General features: G+C 39.7%; 3 protein-coding genes across 5 annotated transcripts in view; 1 reads left to right on the top strand and 2 right to left on the bottom strand.

Annotated features, from left to right (window-relative positions):
- The window catches only part of u2af1 (U2 small nuclear RNA auxiliary factor 1), a 7,852-nt gene extending 5,637 nt beyond the window's left edge, over positions 1-2,215 (bottom strand). Inside the window, exons 1-3 of the mRNA XM_029458999.1 lie at positions 2,116-2,215; positions 741-828; positions 179-245 (exon numbers count right to left, since the gene is read on the bottom strand). Of these exons, the coding sequence (XP_029314859.1) occupies positions 179-245; positions 741-828; positions 2,116-2,159 (199 nt within the window). The 5' untranslated portion in view covers positions 2,160-2,215. The remainder of the gene's footprint in view (positions 1-178; positions 246-740; positions 829-2,115) is intronic.
- A 2,692-nt stretch (positions 2,216-4,907) lies between these two features.
- gabpa (GA binding protein transcription factor subunit alpha) lies at positions 4,908-11,543 on the top strand. Of its 2 annotated transcripts, none has more exons than XM_029458989.1 (10): positions 4,908-5,108; positions 7,507-7,606; positions 7,700-7,844; positions 8,023-8,107; positions 8,223-8,447; positions 8,545-8,739; positions 8,857-8,913; positions 9,182-9,307; positions 9,786-9,978; positions 10,814-11,543. In XM_029458989.1, exons 2-10 carry the CDS (start codon positions 7,530-7,532, stop codon positions 11,034-11,036), a joined length of 1,326 nt encoding a protein of 441 aa, XP_029314849.1. In that variant the 5' UTR covers positions 4,908-5,108; positions 7,507-7,529; the 3' UTR covers positions 11,037-11,543. The 2 variants fall into 2 exon arrangements, with proteins under 2 accessions (XP_029314849.1, XP_029314850.1); XM_029458990.1 differs by lacking the exon at positions 4,908-5,108 and adding an exon at positions 5,181-5,487.
- Positions 11,544-11,640: 97 nt separating this feature from the next.
- On the bottom strand, positions 11,641-26,117 carry LOC115026240 (amyloid-beta A4 protein-like). Of its 2 annotated transcripts, XM_029458965.1 has the most exons (18): positions 25,567-26,117; positions 23,168-23,335; positions 22,914-23,043; positions 22,709-22,821; positions 21,557-21,747; positions 21,218-21,471; positions 20,892-21,059; positions 19,405-19,538; positions 19,205-19,279; positions 18,297-18,455; positions 17,932-18,060; positions 17,354-17,453; positions 16,290-16,357; positions 14,849-14,987; positions 14,684-14,737; positions 14,077-14,168; positions 13,816-13,962; positions 11,641-13,702 (listed from the first exon to the last, which is right to left on the bottom strand). In XM_029458965.1, the coding sequence occupies exons 1-18, from the start codon at positions 25,624-25,626 to the stop codon at positions 13,601-13,603; spliced, it is 2,283 nt and encodes a 760-aa protein (XP_029314825.1). In that variant the 5' UTR covers positions 25,627-26,117; the 3' UTR covers positions 11,641-13,600. The 2 variants fall into 2 exon arrangements, with proteins under 2 accessions (XP_029314825.1, XP_029314826.1); XM_029458966.1 differs by lacking the exon at positions 20,892-21,059 and having other exon boundaries at positions 25,567-26,102.
- Positions 26,118-26,808: the final 691 nt, after the last annotated feature.

Below are 26,808 nucleotides of genomic sequence, written 5' to 3'. Positions count from 1 at the left end.
GCTTTTACGAGACAGATAATTTTATCTTTTCCAGAATTGGTTTGAAAACAAATTCCTATTGGTGAGTCAACCTTTTAACAGTGAGGATTTTTATGAAGAAAATGTGCTCTTCCTTAAGAATACTCTGCAAAGCTGTTTTATCTCCATAGATAGATATATCTGGTGTAGAAACACTTACAGGTGAGCCCATCAGCAGACTGGGCACTGTTCTGAGGGTTCCGGTAAATATTCAGGAGGGCAATTGTCTGAAAGAAAATCATTTTTAATTATTAGGATGATTTGTTTTGAATGGGGCTGGGTATTGAACCACAGTGTTGTTGTTTTTTGGTAATGACCACAATATGTGTCAATAGCACAGAAAACTGGCAAATAGCAATAATTAAAAGAAAATAACTTAGTTGGATTTCATATGCAACAACACACTACCATACACGCACAATGTTTTCAGGGCTTAATTTTATGTAAATACTTCTGGGATGCAGAGTTTCATCCCTGCCTGGTTGTCTGTCTGGTAGTAGTAGGATTCAAATAGGTGTACGTCAATGTACTAGGATGTGTGGATCACAGATACAACTTCCAACTAGTCATTTAAATCTCATTTGTAAAGCCCAAACACTAAACAGTACATGTTAGAAATGACCTGCCCCTTTCAGTCTCTCCATAATTCACATTTGACATGAGATAAACAAATATTATTTTCTAATATTGGACATTTTGTAACAAAAGAAGTTCAATCTTACCTGGCTGAATGTCGGTTTATTGTGTAATCTGGAGCAGCGGTCGCCATGTCGGCATGCACCAATTTTAAAATAAAAAGAGCAGTTGACCCTAGGGAGAAAGACGCAATAATGCAAGTGAGATAAGGTCAAAATACAAAACATTTTCTAGACTTTGTCACTATGTTTGAAAAGTGCATTCTGGCTTGGAGACTTTAGTTTATTTTAGCTTGAAAAAGGACTATAACAATAAATTGATTATAAAAAATGGTCAATTGTTTGTTCTTGTAGCCAATAAATGGTATGTCAACCAACCCTGGTGCAAAATTAGCTAATTCATTTTTAATCCACCAGCCAAATGGTTAGTGAATATTAATTTTACCATCCACTCCATAGATAATTGTCGTTTTTTGACTGGTGAGTGAAGCAAATCTACCAGCCACTTGCCTATTTAAGAAATAATTGACTAATTGTTTTAAGTCTTTCACATTTTATTTCATTTGAGCTTGGTTGAACTACAACTAAATGCATGCATTTCGGTCACAGAGAGTAGACTCAATAAAAGTGTAGCTCTTCTTTTAAAATGTGCTTAACTATCATCATTTCATTCAGTTACTATGTTTTTTTGTTCTATACGTTTAAATGTTTGAAAGTATGTTGTTTGAAACACTGTATTGTTGCTATCTTGGCCAGTACACGCTTGCAAAGAGATTTTGTTTGGGATTTACCCGGTTAAATAAAGTTTTTTTTAAACTCACGTAAAGAAAAAAATAAGAGCCAACTGTGAGGGGAACAGACCTTGAAATAAAGCAACGTTAGGGTTTGAAGGAGTAGACATACACTTACTCTCATTCATTGACGTTCAATTGAATTTAACGTTGTCGTTACTTCCAAAAACGATAAGTAACAATATGAGATTAAATGGTTAGGTTTGAGGAACAAGAAACTCACTAAATAACAGAGTGGGGAGCTTTCTCAGCGTTAGTTGGGGACTATCCGTGTATTTCCCACTGTAACAAAGGCTGCTATGAGTTTCATAAAGTAGCTAACTATTATTAGCTAACTCAATGGTAGATGGTAGTGTGTTTGTTTAATTGATAGAGTGATCTATTCTATTTCAGAAAAAGTAACTTGTTATCATGATTTATTCCCTGACCATCCCAGCACTGCTCCGCAGAACCCAGATGTTGCAAGGGCTAACAGTCGCGGCGCGGTATTTTAGAAACGCTAGCCAGCGTGCTAGCATTAGCTTAGCTGTTAGTTGCTAAAGCCGGTGTAACGTTGCCAGCTAGAGACTGCGAACGCCGCTGTATACAGTGTTTCTAGTCCAAGCGGCCTTTAGCAGAAATAGTGAACAAAAAATGTGTAACAATCAACTAAATAAACGATAACTACTTACTTATCTTTCTCTGTCCCAAAAATGGACGCCAGGTATTCCGCCATTTTGGCTCGCCTGTGCTCAACCAGCGGCAGCAACGACAAGACTTCCGTACCACCTCCTTCAGAATAAATGTGTTACTACTCCACACATGTAGCTACTGACAAAATCTGATTTTTTGCACAAAACCTGCACAAACTATTTTAACATTTAACAGTAAATTAGGCTTACCTGGTCAATCCAATGTTATCAAATACAATATCCCTGCAGTAAATGTTATTTGTGTGAAGCTCATAAACAGCATTACATTACATTACATTACATTACATTTAGCTGACGTTTTTGTCGAAAGCGGTTTACAAAAAGTGCAAATAATCATGAGGATACAACTCCAAACAACAAGAATCTTGCAAGTACATTAGCTTCAAATAGATACAATCCTCTAAGTGCAGAACACTAGCTTCAAATAAGCCAAACAAAAGTGCAACATACAGAAACAATAGAATATGAATTCAACTATTAGCTACAAATAAGCCAAACGTGCAACGTGTAAAGCATAGCACACAGTACTACTAAAACATTGCAAATTGTATTTTTTGATGACACCGTCTCTGGAAGTTGTGGATTCAACTGTGTTGGTTTTAGGGTTCATAGTTTGGTGGTCTACTGGTTTGCAGTGTGCATGTCAAAATATTCATGTTAGCCTATTGTATCATCTTATTTAAATAAAAATACAGGCCATCAAAGTCAGCCAAACCTTATAGGCTACAGGTGTTAGATGTTTTGATTCTTTGTTCGTTGTTCTCATGTTCAACACCCATTGAATCAGCTTGGTTTCTTCACCTAAAGAAAATGTATTTGCACACAAACAAAATACATTGTAGTGTGTTGGAGCTCATCATTACAACCATCAAAGCACCACAACTTCCAGTTGAACTGCAATGAATATAGGCATTTTGACAAATATTTCTGGCATGATTTAAATTCATATCGAAGCTTTTGGATCTATGGATTATAAACTATAAACTTCAGAGTTTGTGGTACAATTAATTTATGAAAACTAGTCTTGTGTCGTTATCTTCAAGCAATTGTTCAAATTATCTAATAATTTTATGAAAGAAAATGCTGCTTTTCAGTCTTTTATTTGCTAACTCAGAAGACAGAAGTGTATAACTATTTGCATGTCTTATTCATTTGCGCTTTTACCTTACCTTAGAACAATACTTAAAAATTACCGCCTTTATTTTGAAGGTAAGCACCCAAACCGGATATTTGTCAAATCGGTCATTTCCGCCGCTTTCATACTGTAAATACACTATAGTCATTATGTGATGCATGTGTAGCATGTTTAAATACTGTACCTCTTAAATAGTTGATTAAACTATTTAGTAAATTATTAGTTCCAATTATGCATTTTAACGTGGAGATTTTAACTTGTGAGAGGTAATGTAGGCTACATGATTTTTTTCATGAGTGTAGGGGTCTGTTTTAAAGGAGTTGCACTGAAGCAAGGCCAGTGTTATATTCAGAGGTGTGATTGTATAATAATGCAAATAAAATGCTAACTATAGCTTGAGTACTTGGGGGAGCTACAGCGCAGTGTTCATTAGCACCTGTTCATTAAAGCATGAATTATACACGATGGTGCCATAGGAACCACAATAGTCTCTCACTACTTGCAATATTCTGGACTTTTATATACAATTATATTTAATCAAATGAAATTTGTATTTTATTTGTGTTCACCAGGGCAACATTATGACAGACATGGAAAAACAAAGCCATAACTTTTGTGAAATTATTAAAGACACAAATGAGACCAATTTGGTTTCATCAAGATAAGTTTATTGGTAAAAACTCTTTTGTGATTTTAATTTGGGAAAATTCAGGAGTTGAAGACATGACTGCAAGTTAATTACTGACATTGGTTTATCCTTCAGAAAATATTTAATAGATTAACAGAAATGTTACAGTACAAACCTATGATTCAATACATTCAAGAGTCATGATACGTTAAATTAAGGACAATTAAGAGCTTGGTGGTTTTCTTTATTATTTACAAGTCTGCAAGAACAAAATAACCAACCATTAATAAAACCCTAGCCTGTACCCAACACATTTAGACATAAAACCTAACTATTACAAAACAAGGCTGGATTAAGAACTAGACAAAGTTGCCCCAGGGCTCTACACCTAAACCCCCAGCCCCAGAGGGACCAGGTACTGAATTGAGACCCTAAGGTGGCCCCTGTATTGAGATTTTGTCGAGGGGGCCTGTGTCAAAATGCCGTTTTAATACCTTAAATATGTTATGCTTACATGGTGCACATTTTAAACACAGGCAACCTAGTTGGTTTCTGTGAATCTGACCAAAATGTGTTTGGCAGAATGTGTGCAGGGGAGGCTTAATAGAGGCAGTTGCCCCATCCTGTTGCAAGTATTTAAAATAGTTGATATCAAACTAGTGGCCTAGTTTTACAGATCCTCCCTTATATTTGACTTTTACTTATTCCCTATGCTATCTTTTCACGTAAACAGCCTGCAGGAAACACTGTGAACTTCAAAATAAAATGACTGAAGTCGATGGAGGATACACAGCATGTTTGTTATTTGGTAGAATTGATGGAAATATGTGTATGATAAAGAACTGAAGCGTGTGTAATCAATCAATCAATGACTACCATGACATTTAAAGCTGATGGGCAAACATGTAGGCCTACTTTATTATAAATAAATAAAAACACAGTACATATAGTGCTGCACACACCTTTGTATCGAGAACAATATCTAAAAGTAATAAACGTCAATAAAGTCCACACTAAAATAAAGAGAAGTCACTTTTTATATTTTGCATACAAGTTTAGGGTAACTGTCTTGCCAGTTAGTCTCCGCCCCTCCCCGGAGTGTGTTGACCAAAAACTTGCATGATACGACTCGACTGTGTGTGAATTTTGGCTGCTTATCTACCACAGTTGAACACAATTCAACATCTTTCAAGGCCTGAATTTTCAGAGGTATGGATACATGGGAATGGGCGTGCTTGTTATGAAGACAGTGTACTAACTCGCAGTCATGTAAGGGGTCTGTTTGCCGAGCTTAGACTTCCCGCTATTTTGCGGCTCACTAGCTAGCTAGCTGTTGTTGATTACTTAGCTAAGTGGGAAGAGGCCGCCTGCCTTCAGGCAGTCATAAAAGCACATCACAGATCATTAGCCAACTTGAAGCTAGGCTAACGCTGATATTGGAACTTTCTTTGCATCTGGAAAATTGTAAACGTCAGTTTTTAGGACACACTCCGTTATACCAGTTCAGTGTTAGCTTGGTTGCTATCAGCAGTGAAGTGGAGAGAGCCTGCTGCCGCGGCGCTGATCACAGTCCAGCCTCAAACACACAGTGCGTATACATCCAGATACGATTAAAAACTGCTTTGTTAGTACGTACTTCTCCATATAGTTGCAGTTTGTGTTTAACCGATCGTTGTTTCAATGTAAAAGCGACATCGCAGTTGCTCTTTTCCCCTGAAGCTTGTGTCGTATTTATCGCTGCTGCTCTCGGAAGTCTTGTAACGCTGTAAACCTTAGCCAGGATTTCCGGCTCCTTTCCATTTGCCCTATGCTGTTTTGTTTCCGTTTATTCTATTTCCGTTTTTAAAAGTTTTCTACGTGCCGAGTTAAAGTGTGATTTAACAACGATTTGTTTTGGTTATGAAGCGCAATGTATTGCTCTGATATTTTATCCGTTGTTTAGCACGTTGGGATCGACGGTTGTGCAACGGGCAGCCTCGCCCCGTGGTGCATTCGCTTGCAAAATAGTAGCTAACTCGGTTCACTGTAGAAAAGCTTCAGTGTTTCGACACGTGTAGCCTGGTGTATAAATTTTACTTTTATGTGTTTTTTCAACATGTGTTCATGATATGTAGTTATGTGTGGTCACTATTATTCAGTAACTAATGGCCTACCAGTTGGCCTTTAGACGCCAATGCCTCGCCCTCGAGTTGGCTAACGTTAGCAGTCAGTGAACTGTTGTAGGCGGACAATGAGGAGTCGAGGCTGAGAGGCCTTAATAGTAGAAAACTGCTAACTTTACCCACTACCACACATTAAAGCCAACATATTTTATTTTTGAGACTTCAAATATTTAAACTTTTTTAATGCCCTTTTAGTTGTTTGTGACCATAAACCTTCCAAATACACAAAAATAAATGCGAAAAACACTAACAGCTCTTTTACTGCTGCGAGCAATAGTGTATGTGCTATTGAGTGACACTGTGTTGCTGTGCTGTAAATATTTTTTATATTAAAAAAATATATATATTTGGCTATGTGAAAAGAACATCAACAATAATTAGTCGTATATGCCATTTCTTTGGGAAATTCCTTTTTTAAATAAGTTTTTCATGTTAAAGAACAAGTACGAGTAAGAGTTGGTAAAGGGAAGGGGTTAGTATGTAGTCCTTTTTCCCAGTAACTTTTATATATTGATCAAATCGTAGTCTTAAGGAAAAGGTCCATTTATTTCGCAATCTCCTACCAATATGATTGTATTAGAGAGCAGCCCCAACATATATGGAAGTATATATGGTTTACCATGCTGCCTCAAACATTCAAACTGTCCCTGAGAACCCTGCTGTATACAATTCAATTTGGGAGTCACACAATATGGTATTGGGTTGAATACGTTGAAATGAAATGTAATGTAATATGTTCTTCCAGCTGAATTATCCGCAATATAATTTTATGCCATTTCAAATGTGACAATTGTCTTAATTTCTTGGTCTTACAATATTATATTGAATATTTTTGGGGTTTTGGGCTGTTGGTTGGATAAAACAAGAAACAGTATTTGATCAGGTCACCATTTGCCTTTAAAAACAATTGGATGTGTATACCTTTATGATAGGCTAGAAAAAAGGTTTTGTAAACTAAGCATTAATAACTTAACCTACATATAGCTAGAGTGCTGAATATAATTTAGTTGACAGAGTTAGTGCAGGGGGCAGACACACTGACACCTCCACAACTAAATAGCTCTACAATTTAGGGGCAACAAAAAAGTCAGTTTCATTTTATATTTTATTTTATTTCCCAGTGTCCAAAGAGATGTCTTCAAATTGGTTGTTTTTATCTCACCAACAGTCTGAAACCAAAATATTTTCAGTGTCATGTCAATCATAAAAATCAAAAAGCAGAACATTCTAACTTTTTGCTTGATAATTGACTTAAATTATCAGCTGATTTCAGAATTGCTGTGTTGATTAATTTGAATGATTGTCTCCACACCACTTCAATTTTGCCTTTGTGAATGTATTCTCTAATGTTTTGATCATCATTTTTCAAGTTGTTGTTTATGTTGGTATTAGATTGTGTCATATTAATATGTATGAATTACAGCTCTATTATTACTTCCCTACAGTTCGGCTCTCTGCATAGAACATAATGTCTAAAAGTGAACCTGAAGAGATGATAGAGATCGAGATAGATGAGCAGGAGAAACAGGCATGCCTGGAGGAGGGGTAAGCAGGAGGATGGTCATTTGAATTTCATACTCTTGCACATGCAGCAAATGCACATTTACAGTTATTTGTTATCTGTTCTTTTACATGTAGTGTCGAGGAGCAAACCATCACTGCGTCAGATTTGATTCAACAAGATATCGACATCAATGAGCCCATCGGCAATTTGAAGAAGCTTTTGGAGCCCCGTATCCAAATGTCACTGGATGCATATGAGATCTGCTTGCAGGACATTCAGGTAACAATGTAAATAAATAGAGCATATCAAGATCCCTTTATGATTTGATCATTTTGTTACTTTCGCAGCCAAAAAAAAAAACGGTGTTTAATGTGTGTTAAATATTAGTCTCTTGAACTGCAAAGTGTGTGGCGCTGCCTCTCTTTTTAACGTATCTGTTTTGTGTTCTTCTTTTTAGCTTCACCCTGACCACAGCCTCTTCGATCAGGGAGTAAAGACAGATGGCACAGTGCAGCTCAGCCTGCAGATAATAACCAAACCAGGTACTGACAAGATACTTCACAAAATATACAGCCATATATTTCTGTTGATTTCCAAACACAAATTTGCTCATACACCACATCGAACTCACCTAATTGTGTTTTTTCCCTTGTCCAGGAGAGGAGAAGTTGAACATTTTGGAAATTGTGAAGCCGGTAGAAACGGTAGAGGTGGTGATTGATCCAGATGCAGCAGGGGAGGACGGAACTATGGTGGAGGAGGGTCAACTCATTGCTGTGGAGCGATCTGGCCTGTCTGATGAGACGTCGGAGCAGGTGACACGCTGGGCCGCAGCACTTGAAGGTTACCGCAAAGAGCAGGTTCGCCTGGGCATACCATATGGTGAGGAATACTCAAATAAGATACATTACTGTGGGGAAAATTATCCTTAGTTTTGTTGACAAATAAGCATGATGTTTCTCTCTCTCTCTTTCCTTAGATCCTGTGCTCTGGTCAGCTGACCAGGTGATCCACTGGGCAGTGTGGGTAATGAAGGAGTTTAATATCGATGAGATGGAAATAGGCAGCATTCACATCCCAGGTCGAGATCTCTGCTTATTCAGCCAGGAAGAGTTTCTTCTGAAAGTGCCCAATGGAGAGATACTCTGGAGTCACCTGGAGCTTCTGCGCAAATGTAAGTCAGATAGTTGTTGTAGGCTTTGGGCCATTTTGTGTTTTAAGGACTCAAAGTCACACTTTGTTTGTATCTGGGACAGTAATCATGGCCTGACAAAGTTAACATGGATTTCAGATGTGTTGGCAAGCCAGGACCAGTCTGGAGGCGACGCCACTGTCACCATTGATCAACGTAAGTGTTTTATTAAAGAAAATCTGCCAAAGGGGCAATCGAAGGTCAGTTGCTCAAGTTATCTGATGAAACGCGACACAGAGAACCCTTTTACTTGCCTACAGGGCAGCAAGGTATTTAAGAAAAACAATTGGAACAAAGCTGGTACATTTAAAGGGAGGAATAACTATTTTCTTGCAGATGAAATAGCTCCACTTACAAACACACTAGAAGTAGATCTGATCTTTGATATTCTGTTTATCTTTAACATTTCCGTCTGTGTCTTCAGCTGTGCAGATAATCCCAACTCAAGTGAGCACACCCACTACCATAAAGGTTTTGAAGCAGAGCCGAGGCCCCAGAACTCCCCGTATTTCAGGAGGAGAGGAACGCAGCTCACCTGGCAACCGCACAGGTAGTACACACACGCATAAGGATGTGACGTTTGTATGTAAGCAGGTTACATGCTTTTTCAAATGCACTGTTTTTCAAATGCCTGTCAGACAGCTGAAAAGCATTCAGGTAGGGGGGTTTGTGCACCAGATTTTGGATTTTACAAAGCCAACAATCTGACAGTAATGTTGCTTCGCACAGCAATTGGCCAGGTGTGTACAGATGTGAAAATAGGCAAAGCTTGATATGTGAAAATGAAAGAAAATTAACCAAAATCATCTTAAATGTGAGATTTTGCTTCTGTCCTCTATCATATAAAATAAAAAAACTAATTAGAAATATGAAGTTGTCAAACATTTACACAATTCTCTCAATTATTTATTGACCAAACTAATAATAAATGGAGATAAATTAATAATAGAAATACACCTATTATGTTATGTGAATGTGATTTTTATGACTAATATTTTACACTGACTGCTTTGTTTCTCTGGTGCCAGGCAACAACGGTCAGATCCAGTTGTGGCAGTTCCTGCTAGAGCTGCTGACAGACAAGGACGCAAGAGACTGCATCTCCTGGGTGGGCGAGGAAGGAGAGTTCAAACTTAACCAGCCGGAGCTTGTGGCACAGAAATGGGGCCAGCGCAAGAACAAACCTACTATGAACTATGAGAAACTCAGCAGAGCCCTCAGGTTTGTTTCTTTTTTAAAGGTTTATTATTGAATTTTTGTAAAGTTGCAGACGGAGTAAGAAATTGTCAAAATCTGTGCAGCAGAGGCCGACACATCCTGACTTTTAGTTTTATTAGGATCAAGCTCCTGAAACTATATCTAGTGTAGGATCCCCCTGCTTTGTAAACACAGACTTTTTGTTAAACAAATACTATGATGATGATGATGATGATGATGACATGAGGCTGTGTGTACCGCGTTCACGACAAGAGTCCATATGAACGTCCTAGTATTTATATTTTCGTAACTGGGCACCGAGTTGTGAGCTGACGTTTTCAGAAATAGAGTCGATGGAAGCTAATTGTTCAGTAGATATATTGTAATTTTAGTCACATAGTTTTTCCTTCGTAACTTTATGCCTGTGTAAAATGTTGATATTCCCAACGGCATCATCTTTTTCCTCTGTCATTATGCATTTGCATGTCCTGCATTACATTACCCGCTCGCTACTTTGCTAAATTGTTGGCTATTAGACGCCGACAGTAACTTTAATAATTATTCCATGTTGCTGTTGTCAATCACGACTAAACTCGACTGCCATTTGAAGGCCGCCAAAGCCCCCCCAGGGCCACAGAAGACATTATACAACCATTTGCATGACGAGTAAACTGATATTCATGTGTAAAATCTGTGTGTGAGTGTCATGGCGGCTTGTTGAAAAGCAAATGTTATGATGGCGGTATTGGAAAAATGAAATGATTTGTTTCATGCGTCAAAATACTCTCAAATTGTAGGATTTTATTTTATTTATTTATTTTTTGCTGCGGGATTGTGACTTTTTCACGCTCTCATTTAGGTATTACTACGACGGAGACATGATCAGCAAGGTGCAGGGCAAGCGCTTCGTCTACAAGTTTGTGTGCGACCTGAGAACTCTGATTGGCTACAGTGCCGCTGACCTCAACAACCTGGTGACCGAGTGTGAACAGAAGAAATTGGCTCGCATGCAGATGCACGGCATCGGTCAGCCCATCACCACAGTGACGCTGGCCACCAGCGCACTAGACAAAGACAGTTGAAGGAGGCCGCATTAAAGCGTTCTCCTGCCGCCAAAGTTTGCTCTCCAACGCTGATTGGAAATCAAATCAACGTTCTTTTTTTCACTATAAACTGTGTTTATCAGGCACAGAAATGCAAGGCTGATCATTGAGGATTAACAACTTTATTATCTTTACAGTTCAAAGTTAGATTGAGGCGGGTAATATGTTTTTTTTTTTTTTTTATCTTCTCTTTAACTCTAACCAAGAAGTGTGTTCAGGATGAGGAGGCGAATGTGATTATGGAGAAATGCTGTGTGCATGTGACTGAATGCTTGAATGTGTGACTGAGTTCCTTGTCTGTAGTTTAGGATCATTTCCACTGTATATACCGGTACTACATGTTTTTGATAGCCACAAGGACAAGTGTATTTTCATATTTTCCATTTATAGAGGACCTGTTTTGTATTTTATTTAGTGTTTGTTCCCTAAACTGTTGGACCCTTTTTTGTCCACTAGAGGGAATAAAGTGGCAAGCATTTTTCTTAATGTCTGATTCAGTCTTTTCATCTCTGAGCCTTAAAGTAAATATTTATAATCCTAATAAATCATAGTAAGAGATTCAAAATGACAAACAGCCAGAAAGTTATGTACATTCAAAATTTTATTCATGGTATATGGAGTGTAGAAAGCTTTTTCTTACTCTTAAGCAAATGGTCCATTTAACTACACACAGGAAGGTCATTGAATCAATGAGGGGAAATAAAGCATCTGTTTTTTGTTTTTTTTACACGATTCTCCAAAGACACCCAGAATGAGCATCAATACAAATGTTCACAGTCACCTGATTAAGGGCTTCAGTAAGTTTCTGTACACGTGTGGGTGTATATATAGAGCAGTGATACGTGTTGTATTTCTATGGTATAAAAAGCACAATATTCATGTCACATTCATGTTTGGTGGAGGTGGCGTTAATAACTTAATTAAGGGAGGGGGAAATGTGTCTATGCTGATGCGACTTGTGGTCGTCCTCCCAGTGCTGATGTTCTTCACCTCTTCATGAGGACTGTTAAGTGACAACAGATATGCAGGCAAAGAAATATTCACCACAGGACGAACCGAAGCACTGTACATGTATACACAGGAAATGTAGAAAAATAGAAAGTGTGAGATTTGTTGAAGGAATGTGTGTGAAGAGGAGAAAATGTTTGATCTGTTGGCCCAACAACAACCCGTCTTTGTAGCGAATACTCCACAAGTGCTGCGCTGTACAAAATTGCTGACAGCTAGAAAGAGGATAAACAGGACAAATGGGAGTTAGAAAGAAAGACTGAAGGAACACATGAAGGGGGAAGGACTTGAGAGATGGAGCTTGATAATGAAACTGGGACAGAGAGCTGATATCCATCTTCTGAAAATATAAATCGAGAGAGTGGAATGATACATTTTTAGAAAACCTCTTTCCAAAGTTTGATATCGGCCTGCTATTAAAAACCCAATGTGCAGTGTCGGCGTGAATTGGCATCAGGGACTTAACAGTAATAATATTTGGTGGTAATCAGACTTCCAAAATGACAGAGTGCATAGAACGCAAACAGTAACAAAATTGTCTTCCTTTCGGATACTATTACACTTCATATATTACATGTAGAGCATTTTGCCCATGCAGCTAACAACAGTGAAGCATGGGGATGAGTGTAAAGAGCCAAGATTCAGTTAAAGCAAGTCTTGTGACGACAAAGCAGACCGGGTTCTGAATACTTCTCTTCTTCTTCATATCACAAGATCACAAAGAAGACACTAGAAATGTACAATCCTGCTAAAATATCTAGTATGAGGACCGCTCCCGAGGACCTCAACATACTATACTGCATCTGTCTTCAATATTGCCATGCACTACATATACTTACAGCTAATCTCTGTCTTAATATATTACACATAAAAAAAAATCAGAAAACAAAAAACATTCAATATTCTTCAACGTTTACATATTATGGATATGGATATGTATATTTTTTCTGTGATTTTTTTTCCTCCTTTTTAGAAAAACAAACCTGAAACAGTTGGGCTTTAAATCGTGCGGAGAGGCGCTCTGAGCGCCTTCGCCTATTGCCAGCTCTAAGAGCTGTTATGTCATCAAACACAGCACAGCTGTCATCGGAGAGGAAAAGGAAACTAACAGTTGGAGCGATGAGAGGCTGGAAATTATACCACTTGCATTTACATGTTTCTGCTCTCAGCTGTCAGACTTCATATAATCATCAACAGGGTTTTTCACTGCAAACACTGAAGTGTTTGTTGTCATTGGCTGAAATGTGCAGGTGAATCAGGGAACCCTTGTCTGATCAGTTACAGGTAAATAGAAGTATGGCTCTGTTCCATGTCATTTTCCTTTGGCCCAAACCCCTGACAGACAAACTGGTACAAAGACTTCACTTATCTTTTCCTAACTTTCAAACAAGATAAAAATCAGCCTTTGCAGCTCTTCACACCTTTACTTTGCCTTTAACAGTGAGAGACTAAAAGCTGTAGGGGCTGAGGGCAAGGGAGCCGAATGGAACAGACCCTACAAGTGAGAGTTTGGGGAAACGTTAATAAGCAGTTCTTTAGTTATGCATCTGCTCGAAGAATTTGTAGGTGGGATTCTCGTAGCCGTTCTGCTGCATCTTGGCCAGATGACGCTCCTCTGGTGTCACTGCTGCGTCCACCTACCAACACACACAAAGCTGTTCAGTGAAACAAAACAACACTTTCTTAGACAACAAATGAACGTGCAGCATTTCACACACACAACCATCTGTTCAAAAGGTCCTGTCTTCACCTCGATTACCCCGTGGTGAATAGAAGTATATTGTTTCTTCCTCAGCATCACCAAGGTGATTACGATGATGGTTGCTATGACAACCCCTCCAACCATAAGTCCAATAATGGCCCCTTTATTGGACCCAACATCCTCAGCAAAAAACACCTGCCATTAAAATAAATAAATATTATTATTATTTATGTAGTACACACACTTCACTCCAGGGCTAAAATAAATGACACTGATGTGTGTACTGTTGGATATGAATGTTTTTCTAACCAGTTTTTGATGGTAAACTTCATAACCAGCACTTTGCCTCTCGTCAGTCTCCATCCGCACTTGTGGCATCTCCTCTGGCTTCAGGGCAGACACTGAAAGAAAAATACACACAAAGGTTTGTTATAAAAACACAAACATGTATAAAGACAATAAGTAGTGAATTAGCTTTGTTGTTCTGCATTTAATGCTATATTTTGCATTAAGTACTATTAAACTAAATTAAATGACAGAATGGTATTTCAAACTTAGATGTAAGGGCAAATTTAATATTGCAATAATTATCAAAGCCTTATCTTGCATTACATGTGGTGCTACATTCACATGGTTGTTAGGGCTCAAGTACACACACAATATGTTTTGCTGAGTAACACTGAAAGTCTACATAACTTTTGTTTGTTTACAAGAAAACTCCACAAGGCAACTATAAGATCTCATGATCCAACAGAGTATTTCAGTACATTATTTTTACTTTTTATTGTTGTATGAGGATTGTTATTAAACAGTTATATCCAGACATGATCAAAGGTAATATTGATTAATTGCCCAGTCACGTGTGAAGTGCTCACAGTCATACTGGACTCAGAAATACAAACAAACACACACTCACCAGGTCGTGTGGGGAGTCCTCTATCTGGAATTGGACGAGCATCAACAGGCTCAACTGCAGAAAAATGTATAAATAAAATTAAAAAAGGGATTACAATGTCAAATTGATATGCATATACATTTTATGATATTCAAACAAGTATATGTACTAAGTTGTGTGTGTTACCGTGGTTCTCTGTGTTGGCCTGGTTGAAGCTCTCAGGATGGATGAAGCCCAGTCCGTCCAGGCCAGGGTCCATAGGAGCAGAGCTGTAGGCCTGATCAGGCATCAGAGCGTCGTTACCGTAACTCACCCTGCCGTCCACCTGCAAACACGGAGGAACATAAATATGGATTGAGATGCAGCGATTTAACTTTTCTTGGCTGATTCCGATTTCCAATTATTTTGGTGCAATTGTTTGTGTGTGGAAGAGATGCAGTACATCCACTTATTGAAGGGGAACTCCACTGGTTTTACACATCAAAGTGTATTGAAAGTAGATGTGGTGATACTATACGCATCATGATACAGGGGTTACGGTGAAAGTCTGATTTGCCAAATCCAATTTTCTTTCTTTCTAAGAACTATGATTGACAGCATGTTTGTAACTTTTCTTTCATGGCATTCAATTGTATGGTCAAAATAAAACATTGACTATTAAATAATTTAGCTTTTCTAGAAAACGGCACCAAGTTACAGGACCTTCTCTCACTCAAATACATCTTAATAATAAAAGTGCTTTCGCTTACTGGACAAATAAAATCAAAATTAAAATGAATTGCAGTGAATCCCACTTCATTAACATGTTTTATTTTCCTAGAAGAAAGCAGGTGCAGCATATCTAACAACATGTCTGATAAAGTTAGTTGTTCCTAATATGTTTAAGGTTGTTCCTCCACGGGTTATTTTGGACTTGCGGGTGTTACAAATTGCAAACCTTATTTCCTCTTCACTGTTGCTGAAGAACTTCCACACAGATTACGTGATATGTGTGTGTGGTTATGCAATACTGTCTGTGTGTGCGTGACGTTAAACCATCATGCGGCAAATATATGGAGACTGCTCGATAGGTGCATGTGTAAATATGGACATATTGATGTGGGACTGTAAGTGAGGCATTCTTAAAAAATAAAAAAAGTAATCTAATCCCGATGATTATCTGCCAAAAAGCGGAAAGTCTGAGATCACCCATAGGACTTCAACTTGCTGATGTTATGATGTGCCCAATACACAAGAAATTAATCATCTCTACAACTGTGATCTTACAGTCTAAATGAGATACAGTATCCTCCTGTGAGATAATGACTTTTCATGTGAACCCGTTTGATTTCTTTACTTCTATTCTTTCACTCTGCTTTAATACAGTCACCAATGTCTGTGATCAGCTGAGCCATTTAAACAAAGTATGAAAAAATCGTTTTATTCTGTGCCTTTTTCTTACTTCCTGCATTAAATCAACCCCTCCCCCCCCCCCCCTACAAAGACTGCATCCAAGTTTCTGTATGTTGCATGGCCACTCTGTGTGCGACTTAGTCCCGTTTCACTGTCGGTGACTCTATTCAGAGAGACAGTGCAGTTTATACAGGACAGACTCCATACATATGTGAGTGGGTGCAAATTGACTCACCCGCCCATCGCTCTGCAGAGAAGAGACTTGCTGAGACAGCTCTGCCTGCACTCTCTGCATTATAACAGCTGGGAAGATAAACGTAGAACGAGTGCATGAGAGAGGGAGACGCAGCATGATGATAGATGGTGTGCCCAGTGTCCTGATTACTGAAGACAAACTAACAGCAGAGGTTCTGTGCCATCAGCACACCATCCATTACTGCACTTCAGACGTGATGTTAAAGTGGTTTTCCTCCTCACTCAGCACTACAAGAGGTTGTGGAACTACTTAATTAAGTCTGTATGTAAAGTCTGCTGGGGAAATTTAGGTTGGTTTTATTATTCCAATATGAGATCATCTCTCTTTAAAATGAAGAAATCACAACACGATTAATATAAAATACATGTTTAGCATACTGACATACTGAATATTTTCATTATCTTTCTTTTCATATTTATTATTACTCAGTCTTCTGCTTATTTTTTCAACAAATCAATTTCTTTGCTGGTCTATAAAACTTCAGAAAACATTGAAAAATGTTATAATTATACATTTCCAGAGTGAAAGGCAACATCTTCAAATGTCTTCATTTGTCTGAGCAGTATGAATATATTCAGTATCATAACAGACAAAGAAAATATATTGTATATATTTTAGAATTGCATCTTATGGTTCTTTTTTATTTGCACTTTGAATCGCAACTGTTGTACAGCAATTATCCTAAGGAAATAAAGTTTAATATTATCTTAAAATATTCACATTTGAAAAGCTTTAAGTCATTTTTAAGAACCAAATGCTAAAAATTCACTAAACATTTGACCCTTTATCTAGATCATGGATGGGCAACTTTGAGGAGAGGGAGGGCCACAAAAAGTATGTCCTCACTGCCAGAGGGCCACTTTGCACCCCCCCTCACGGAGCTCCGACAGCACCCACCCCCTCGTGGAGCTCTGACAGCACCCCCCCCCCCTCGCGGAGCTCCTATTATATGATTATAAGAATTGATACGATACTGTAATGTTTATCAGCATTTAGATACATCCTTCATACAGTTAGTAAGAAGTATAAAAGCCGACACTTACAGACTTGGCTTTGGATCTCATTCGCAACACTGGGCACTTTGTAGAGCAGCCCGACGGACTGATTCATCCTCTCATCAATCACACGGAGGTGGGTCAAAACCTAAAAGAAGAAAGTGAGGAAGTTCTAGTTTAATTCGGAAATCACAATTTCTTAAAACCTGAAAAACACATTTAATTTTAGGCCATAATAAGAATTGACCAACACTTTATTGGGGAATGCTTTTATAGAGCGCTTTTTCCAATCTTTACGATCACTCAAAGCGCTTTACAACACATGTCAGCATTCACCCATTCACACACATTCATACAGAGTCAGAGGCTACCATACAAGCTGTACATCAGCTCGTCAGTAGGAATAACCATCTACACACACTCACACACCGTTGGCCAGGCCATCGGGAGCAATTTGGGGTTCAGTATCTTGCCGAAGGACACTTCGACATGCAGACATGATCGAACCACCGACCAGTGGACAACCACTCTACCTCCTGAGCCACGGCGGCCATTTAAAATCCTTTCATCACATTAAAGGTTTGACAAAGCTGAAGAGATTTAACTGCATGTGGGTGAGAGAGTACCTGAGGTCGGATCTGTGCAGCCTTCTTGGGATCGACCGTGCGGACATGCTCGTAATGTTTCAGCGTGTGCTGCCTGTCCTTCTGCTCTGCACGGACGTACCTCTTCAGCAGGCTCAGCACCTGACGACCCTGGAGGTGGCAGAGTTGTATGGTGTAAATGGGATTATATAAACATATAAGATTGTTGATATATGATGTTTTTATTCTATATGCACGTCATCATATTTACTGCCAGGTACGACTGCAGAATAATTCGACAGCTATTGTAACTTTAACCGTTAAATGAATCCCTATGACTCTGAACACACCGATGACTTCTGGACACGTGAATGTGTGTGTGTGTGTGTGTGTGTGTGTATTTGTACCCGTGGAGGGTTGGCCTGCAGGGAACTGAGGTAATTTTCCAGAGCCAGGCGTCGGCGGCTGTTGAGCAGAGCTTCCACACGGGCCATGTGGGTTTCTACCAGCTGCTGCCTCTCTCCTGCTGCCTCCCGCTCCAGAGCCTCCACCTTCTCCTGGAAGTGCTGCAAATAAAGTACACGTTACAGTAACCCATTTTCACTATATATATATATATATATATATATATATATATATATATATATATATATATATATATATATATATATATATATATATATATATATATATATATATATATATATATATATATATATATATATATATATATATATATATATATATATATATATATATATATATATGATTATAAATACCAAAAGTTATAGTGAAGACTCCTTCACCGCATACTGTGGGTTGTACACAGAAACGTGTTGGGAAATACACGTCTCAGATTCAGATTACTTTATTGTCCATTAGATTTGCATAAAATAGAAAAAGTGTCACATTTAATTTTTTTGTCTTGCTTTTCAAATAAATCCCTTTCTGAAGTTGCACGTACGTTTTTGAAATTAAAAAGGCTGGACAGGCTTCTGGGACAACAAAGTCATCACAACATTAACAACTCTAGCTGAATAGTTGCTGCTCGTAGAAAGAAACCCTTTATGATCACAAAGGAGTTAATCCTTCCCAGCACTGTGGATGTGTCCCTCGAGTTACTGGGGGAGGCAGCTGCAAAGATCAGTCACAACCACTGACCCAAATGTCTCACTGAGGTTAAGCCATATATGTATTTTGGTGATTATTTTATTTTGCTGACACATATTTATCCTGGTGGTCTTTAAGTTGCAAAAGATTAAGAATCCAAGGTATAAAATATACAGAAACACAGAAGGTGTGATGCGTGTCATACCTGGATGACAGCTTTCTTGTCAGCACGAGGAAGGCTCTTGGCCTGCCTCTCAGCCTCTTCCCACTCCCTCATCACCTGGACATAAAAAGAGTCACATCAGGGACAAAAGCGTTACGGACTGACAAACTCATTTGGACACCTTGTCAGGGACATATCCCAGACCTAATGTTAAGGATGTTAACCTGGTCACAAAAACATACCTGGGACATCTTTTCACGGTGTTTGGCCTCCAGGCTTTCCTTGGCCTTCTGGAAGTCAGAGTGTTCATTGTCGTCCCCGGGAGATTCGAGGTACCGATCCACGGCGTCTGGAGGACTGGGGGCCATGGTGGGCACTGAAGGAGAACAAAGACGCAAAAATCAAACACAGGGCAGGGGAGACGCAACAAAAACAAAAAGAAAACAAATAAAAGAGGATGCATGAAAGGTAAATGCAGAAAAATTCAACTGCCATCTAAACAAGCAATATTAGTCATCAATGAAGTTTAAGTGTGTTAAAAACATACAATATGTTAGGTACACACAGTTTGTTTGACACACAGGTTATCAGGGGACAAAGGGTGATTAGTTTCCCAGTAGAGTGTTGTGTATACGTCTTTATTTAATGTGGGAGCCTGGAGATAAGATGAAAAGTGCCGAGTCAGGATCAGGGCAGACACTGCACTGAAACAGCGAATGAACCCAATAACCTTTAACAACACCATCCCCCATTCACACACCCTCCCGTCAACACAATGCAACACTCAGCTGGTTAAGACACGTTTATGACATCGTTAGAGACCAACAACTGCCAGGTCAGACTACTACGGAGCTGCAGCACACAAGACCTTGCAGCTGCAAGGCATGCAAACACACGTGTGTGTAGAAATGCATGCAGACGCACACTGACATTCAAGGTTCAGTATTTACGCTGCATCGTCCACATGCTGTAAGAAGTAACAGTTAGTGTCAAAATTATGAAATAAGTGATTAAAGAGAGCGTCATGGCTGCTTTCCAAAAGGGACACTCACTTGATGGGCTTGCTTTTCCATGTTTTGGTCTCTAAGCTTATTTAGGAACACAGTTGGCAATATTTTATATTTATTTAAACGATTAAAAATGCATCAATGAGGCGTACTGCTGCACAGGGTGACATGTTTCATGGCCACTGCAGCTTAGTTTCTAAGTTTCTAACAACTATAATGCCCGGATGTTTTTAGGAAATTAAAGACGTACGACTTCTGGAGGAAGGAATGGGCTTTGGTCTGATGGTTGAGAGACTGAGAATAATTCTTTGTTTTAGTTTCTTAATTAGATTTGACAAATATAGAAAATCATAAGCCTTATCCTTAAGACCAAGAGCCATCAGTTTTTTTTTGTTTTTTTATCTTTACCACAAATGTAAAGATATTTTCTTTGATTTTACATAAACAAAAATATGATTTTCAAGGGACATGAACTTTATTCTTTTCCAATCAGAAGATGTGTTTTATCTTGCTGAGAAAAATTATGTTATAATACTCAACACAACAGTAGAAGACGAGCAACTAAATCCACTGGTCAATGCTCCGATTGGTTAAGAGCCATCAGACGCACAGGAAGAGGAAGTGAATGAGACAGATAGACAATCTACAGCAGCCTGAGGACAGGAATCAGACTCGTGTTGTGGACGCTTCAGGGTTTAGACAGCTCCGGTCCTGGGACTTACACGAGCTGCTGCAGACAGCTAGGCAGTACTCCTCCGAGTCAAAGTTATTTCTGTTGCCCCCACAGCCCCCAAACAAGAAGGGAACACAGCGGCCCTTCTCAGGCAGGAAGTACCAACGCTCCAGCAGGGCATGACACGGGCCTGACTCAGCACGAGCCCAACAAACGGCTGAGATGTGTACACACAGGCAAACGCAAATTAAATAGTAAATAAAAATGAATGTAAAATGAGAGCTTGTTACGTAATCAACAAAACATCACATGATGAAGATAAAACAATAAATAAATACATGTAAACAAAGCGTGTGTATCCGCTTGATTTCTCACCTCGAACGACTTCCTCAACTGATTCAGTGGTGGTAGTTGTTGTGGTTGTCATGGCGATGTTAGCATTGCGTTCATCGCTATACCGTTCGTCGATTACGTCGTCGTCGTCGTCGTCGTCTTCCTCGTCGTCGTCGTCATCATCTTCATCTCCATCTCCATCTCCGTTCACATCCCTTTCAAAAGTCTCTGCCTCGTCGTCCTCGTCGTCATCGTCCTCGGCGGTGGCTGGCTCCGTCCCTGCCGGGCGCGTCATACTGCGGGGAGAGCAGCTGTGTCAGTCGATGTATCAACAAGTGTGTGTTTCCATCAGATTTGACAATTGTGTGCGAGTGATGATACCTGTTTTCAGAGTATTCGGTCTCAGCTCCGCCCCACCAGACGTCTGACTCCTCCCCATCCAGCTCCGAGCTGTCTGAATCTCGCTCCGCCTCCGCCGGACAGCAGACAAACTCCACCCCTCGGAAACGGTCGATACCACATGGCAACAGCATCCCGTAGTCATGGAGATTCATGGAGCGGTCTCCACAGGACTAAATTTAATAACAGGCATTAACAACAACTTCCTACAGCGCTATAAAAAAAAGCTAAATAAAACTGCACAACATTCAATCATTTCATAAGGATATGAGAGCTTATTGGGGGAAACTTTGGTGACTAGAGATAAGCAACGTAGCCACTACACACATAATTCAGCTCTGATGCACAGATCATTATTATTAATATAATAATAATAATAATAATAGGTAAAAAAAGTCAATGTTTGACAGACTTTGTGGGTGACAGAACATGAATTAAAGCCAAGAAAAGACGATAAAGGACCACAATCAGAACAAAGTGGCAGAGACGGTTGACTGCAGAAGGAGGGAGAGGATAAAATGAAGGTGCTGAGTCATGCAACAGAAGACCAGATAAAAAAGGAAAGAGTCACTAGCAGATATAATGATAGAAGGAGTTAACATGAAGTCTACTCAGTGACATTGAATGCTGCCTTAGCACACATAGTTCCCGGTAATGAGATTGCCGAAATAGATGGTGCAAGGGACAGTCCAGGAGATGGCGATCATGCAGCGCTAATTGATGCCAAACGTTATAAAACTCAGCAGAAGAAGATGGTAAGGCCGGATGTACATGTATGCAGCGGAAGATGTCTTTTTTTATTTTCAGGAACATGGCGGCCGAGGAGCTGTTTTTGTACGGTGCAAATGTTCTTGTAATGTATTTAATATTGACCCGCATGCAAAAGCATTGCCGTTAACAAGTCACAGATTTGACTTGAAGCTCAACATGAAAGCGTATTTTGTCAGAGAAACGTTACCCATTATGTGCTTGTCCCTGCAATGCTACTGCTTTCATCTACAACACAGCCCTCCTGGCATTTTCTCTGAAATCTTACTAGGTCTTGAGGTTGGCAGAATATTGCTCCCATTCCCACATGCAGGAATTCCTGAATGTTTCAAGGATAGACTGCATGTGTGACTTTATTATTCTCACCTCTTTGGCTACAGTGTGCCAGTGCAGGTGGCTCTCACACTGGTCCATACGCTCCTGGTGCAGGAACTTACACTTGTCAGGAACGAGCAGGGCGTCGCTCACAAACTCCCCAACTGCAACAGAAAAATGCTTTTGTTCATAACACTTGTATTCATTCACATAAACACGCTCAGTAACGTACACCTGTATCATTAAAACTGGTTACCCAGGCAGCGGTATGGAACCACAATGTGAGTGTGACTGCGGCATTGCTTGCGTCCTTTCTTGCACCAATTCTGGATGCTGATGGGCTGGTTGGCCTCCACAACATTTGTGATCTGCAACTCTGGGTACACCTGGAGAAAAGTGAGAGATTCAGGTTCTTTGTTACTGCATTAGCTGTGTCTTCCTGTCTACTTGCGCTCTCTGACCTGATCTGTTTTTCTGTCCCTTTGTGGTGGTCTCACTATGTTTAAATACCTCTTGGCAGTACTGCAGGATGCCCTCCTTGGTGCCGATGCAGCTCTTGGTGCCGGAGGGGTCGGACTCCCATTTGCCACTCTGCACATTGATGTGCATGTTGAGCTTCCCGCAGAACATAGCCACCTGGGGCTCAGTTAGCAAACCCACAGAGTCATCAGCAGGCACCTGGACAGACGAGGGAAAAGAGAGGACAACGATGAAGATGGATGGTACCAAACTGTCTGAAGTATAACTCAACAATAAATATCTCCTGATACAGCTTATGTATATTTAGCCACTCTCTTTATTGTACTTCCTTGCACATACATTGGTCTCTCTGTGCAGTACTGGGATGAGTGAATCATAAGGATGACGATGATCTCTAACGTCACGGCACATTTAAGTTATTATATACTTTTTTTTGTACTACTTGTTTAAGCCTAAGCAAGGCAAGATACTCTCTTTGATCCGTTTGATCCTATAAGCTGAAGAGTTAAGCGTTACAGCTACAGGCCAGCACATGTGCCTTTTGTTAGCATGTCTTATGAGATTATATTTATATCCTATATTCAAAAAAGGTGTTGCCTGCTTTGGCCTTGTACTGTGTAATAGGAAATTGCTGTCAGCACCTATTATTTTTCCATTCCTTTGTGTTTGGCAGTTGTTCACCCCACATTTCACTGCCTAATATCTTTCAAATCATGTTCTTTGTAAACACATTTAAGCCAAAAGTCTTTGATTACACTGAGACAATCTGGTCTTACATCCAAGAAAGAGTTCAAAAACACACCTGTGTGACAGCGGGCCATGACAAAGGACAGCAGGCCATGACAAAGGTTACCTAGGTGTTGCTGCTGCAGGGTCTGTGTTACTCTTTTAATCATGACTAAAAAAAACATGCAGCATACAGTGCAACACAATGGGTTAACTAGATTACATTGGTAGGCTTTAAAGCAGATCTCACCAGACAGATCATATGACCCTATGAAAAAAAGGAATATTAAAATACTACAAAATAGCAAAAGATATAAACTAGGAACTGTATTGTAACACCAGAGCAAACAAAAATACAACTGAACATGATAAGGTGTTATGAATGCCCACCTAAATAGTTCATCTATAGCATCTCAGGATTGTCACAGGTACAGCAATATGGTGATATTTGATGAGGAAAGTTCCTGAAGGCTACACTAATAGTGTGTCCTGCATAATTGGGCTGTTGATACATTTTTCACTGCATCAAACAGGGGTTTGGTTTGGGTGGGAAACCTATAGTAGGTGTGTTACTATATTGAGCCTGCACTATATAAACACTCTCCAAGCGTTAATTGCGCTCATATGTGTAGCATGCTAATGAGAAAACAGCTGTATGCATATTGATTTTCATTATGCAATGTAGTCATATTAAACTGTATTTATCTCTGGTCCTGCACAGCACCAGCTACAGCAGCCAGCTGCAGGCGCCATCTTGCTTGGTGTCAAACTAAAAAAGGCTGCATCCTTTTTCCATTCTTCTCAGCAATATCACACCACCCCTGCAGCGCTGCTGAACTGGACCGAGTGGGCCAGGTCGACGCAGCAGCACAAAATAACACTGTACATTCGCATTGTTAAAACAACCTCCGTCGGTATTAGGGGACATAACACATCAAAGATGTTAGTATTTAGTGTAGTATTTGTCAGGTACAGCTGGTGTGTTTACGGGTTTGTTTGAAACTGTTCATATTTTACACAGGACAAACTGACTGCATACGACGTTGTGTTAGCACGAGCGGTTGCCATGCCAATCAGTGTAATTTTCTGGAAAAAGCTAGCGTTAGCTCTTTAGACCTTATCCACTGCACTAGTTAGGTGACTTACTAGCAATACAAAGTTACAAACAACAGCAAGCATTAATATTATACAGAACTGAGTAACAAAGATCCCCCCCTAGACTAACCAAAACATGTCCAACATGGCAAGGCCAAGCTGTCAATCACTGACATCTAACGGTAGGCCTTGGTAGCATTGCTGACATTTTTTGGTTTTTACTAATTCTACGCAGTAAATCAGTTGTGTAACATTATAAACCTGTCATATCGACGGACACATACAACAAGATGTTCAAAACTGTCAGGGACAACCAAAATCACTGGATCAAACCAATAGAGGGCCTCAGTAAATCCCCGTAACAATGTTATCTTTGGTAGCAGCTCGGTTGTTAACTGTTACCGTTACATAGCTTTCATGTCATCAGTTATTAATTATTACATTTAAACTAACCGTTATTTTATCACGTCAGTATTCAGATTAGACACAGTGGTGGGTACTGTGGTCGGTTAGATGGCCACTGTGGCTACAGGCCCACAGATGAGCGGAGCCAGGGAACGGCTTACCGACTCCCACAGCCTGAGATTTCTCCGTTGAAGGCTACTCACCTCGGATGAAAGCGTCAAGGTCGCCACCAGTAACAGCAGAAACGCCGTGAGCTCTCCCATGCCGTCCTCCAGGTATCCAGCACCCCCGGTATGTTCACGATTTGTCCGTTAGAAATATAATTGTCAACGCAGGAGGTGATATATGTCGACACAAGCGGCGGCTGAAGTGTTCCGATCCCGGTGATCCCTCCCTGTTTAGCTCCCGACGGTGACGGCGTGAGGCTGGATGTGTTTGGTTTGGGTGGGGGCGGGGTGCGGGAAACCGTGTGTGTGGGTATTTTAGGGTATGTGTATGTGCTTTCATGCCAATAAAAACACGTATATGAAACAGAACCCCCACCCAGTGATTTGATATTGAATATACAGAAAATCTGATTAAAATGACTGAAGTTACGCAGCACTGAATACAAATAGTATTGTATTAAAACATGAACATACCGTCCTGTTAAATTCCTGCAGTATGTAAGATAATATTATCAAAAGCATTCAAAGTAAAAGTATTCATATTGCAGAAAACCCTAACCCACAAAGGAACACTTCATCCTTCAGTTCATCATAAACATGTTCTCATGTCATCACAAGATCACCAACATTGGAGATACATGGATAATAACTAGACAGGAAGAGTAGGAACAACTGCAATCTGAAGTACCGTCAGACAAATGAAGAGGAATAAAAAGTAGCTACAAATCTTTGCCTCTGACATGTACGAGTTGAACGATCAGGTTGCATCAAATGGAAATAGGCCTATTTAAGAAAAGTAAAAGTGCCTCAAATGTGTACTTTAGTAGCCTCAATGAGTAAATGTGGGCTACTAAATTACATTTAATGGGTAGGAAAAAGCTGAAGAACTCGGAGCTTAAATGTCGAATCAAAACAGCAATCTCCTGATGTAATCTATATATTTATTTAACGCAATAAGTCAAACAAAGAAAATATTCTCAGCTGAGGACACATTTCGCGTCGCCGTTTCCATAGACCGCATGGCTCAAAAAGCCCCATCGTTACGGTCTCACGGCTCCGCTCCAGGTGTCCAAACATTTGAAAATTCGCATCTAATACATGGAGTAGGCGTTGACCTTCTCCTCATTGGTCCCAGTTTGGCGCCTACACGCTCCTCCGTCAGCAGTCCGGAAGTGATGGTTTGTTGACCTGTTACTCTTAAAGGGGAAGTGCCCCTATTATGTTTGTAATACATAGTTGTGCAGAAAATACATAATTGTGCAGAAAATACATAGTTGT

Source organism: Cottoperca gobio, chromosome 21 (genome assembly GCF_900634415.1).
Source record: "Cottoperca gobio chromosome 21, fCotGob3.1, whole genome shotgun sequence".
Classification (NCBI taxonomy): Eukaryota; Metazoa; Chordata; class Actinopteri; order Perciformes; family Bovichtidae; genus Cottoperca; species Cottoperca gobio.
This window is presented reverse-complemented; position numbering and strand designations above follow the sequence as displayed.

What these genes read in the sequence shown, in the direction of transcription:
- gabpa (XM_029458989.1), top strand. Translation starts at nt 7,530, where the DNA reads ATGTCTAAAAGTGAACCTGAAGAGATGATAGAGATCGAGATAGATGAG. An exon ending in TCTGCTTGCAGGACATTCAG is followed by an intron (nt 7,845 to 8,022) that starts GTAACAATGTAA and finishes TCTTCTTTTTAG; the next exon opens with CTTCACCCTGACCACAGCCT. An exon ending in CACTGTCACCATTGATCAAC is followed by an intron (nt 8,914 to 9,181) that starts GTAAGTGTTTTA and finishes CTGTGTCTTCAG; the next exon opens with CTGTGCAGATAATCCCAACT.
- LOC115026240 (XM_029458965.1), bottom strand. Translation starts at nt 25,626, where the DNA reads ATGGGAGAGCTCACGGCGTTTCTGCTGTTACTGGTGGCGACCTTGACG. An exon ending in GGCACACTGTAGCCAAAGAG is followed by an intron (nt 21,748 to 22,708) that starts GTGAGAATAATA and finishes TATTAAATTTAG; the next exon opens with TCCTGTGGAGACCGCTCCAT. An exon ending in AAGTTTACCATCAAAAACTG is followed by an intron (nt 13,963 to 14,076) that starts GTTAGAAAAACA and finishes TTTTAATGGCAG; the next exon opens with GTGTTTTTTGCTGAGGATGT.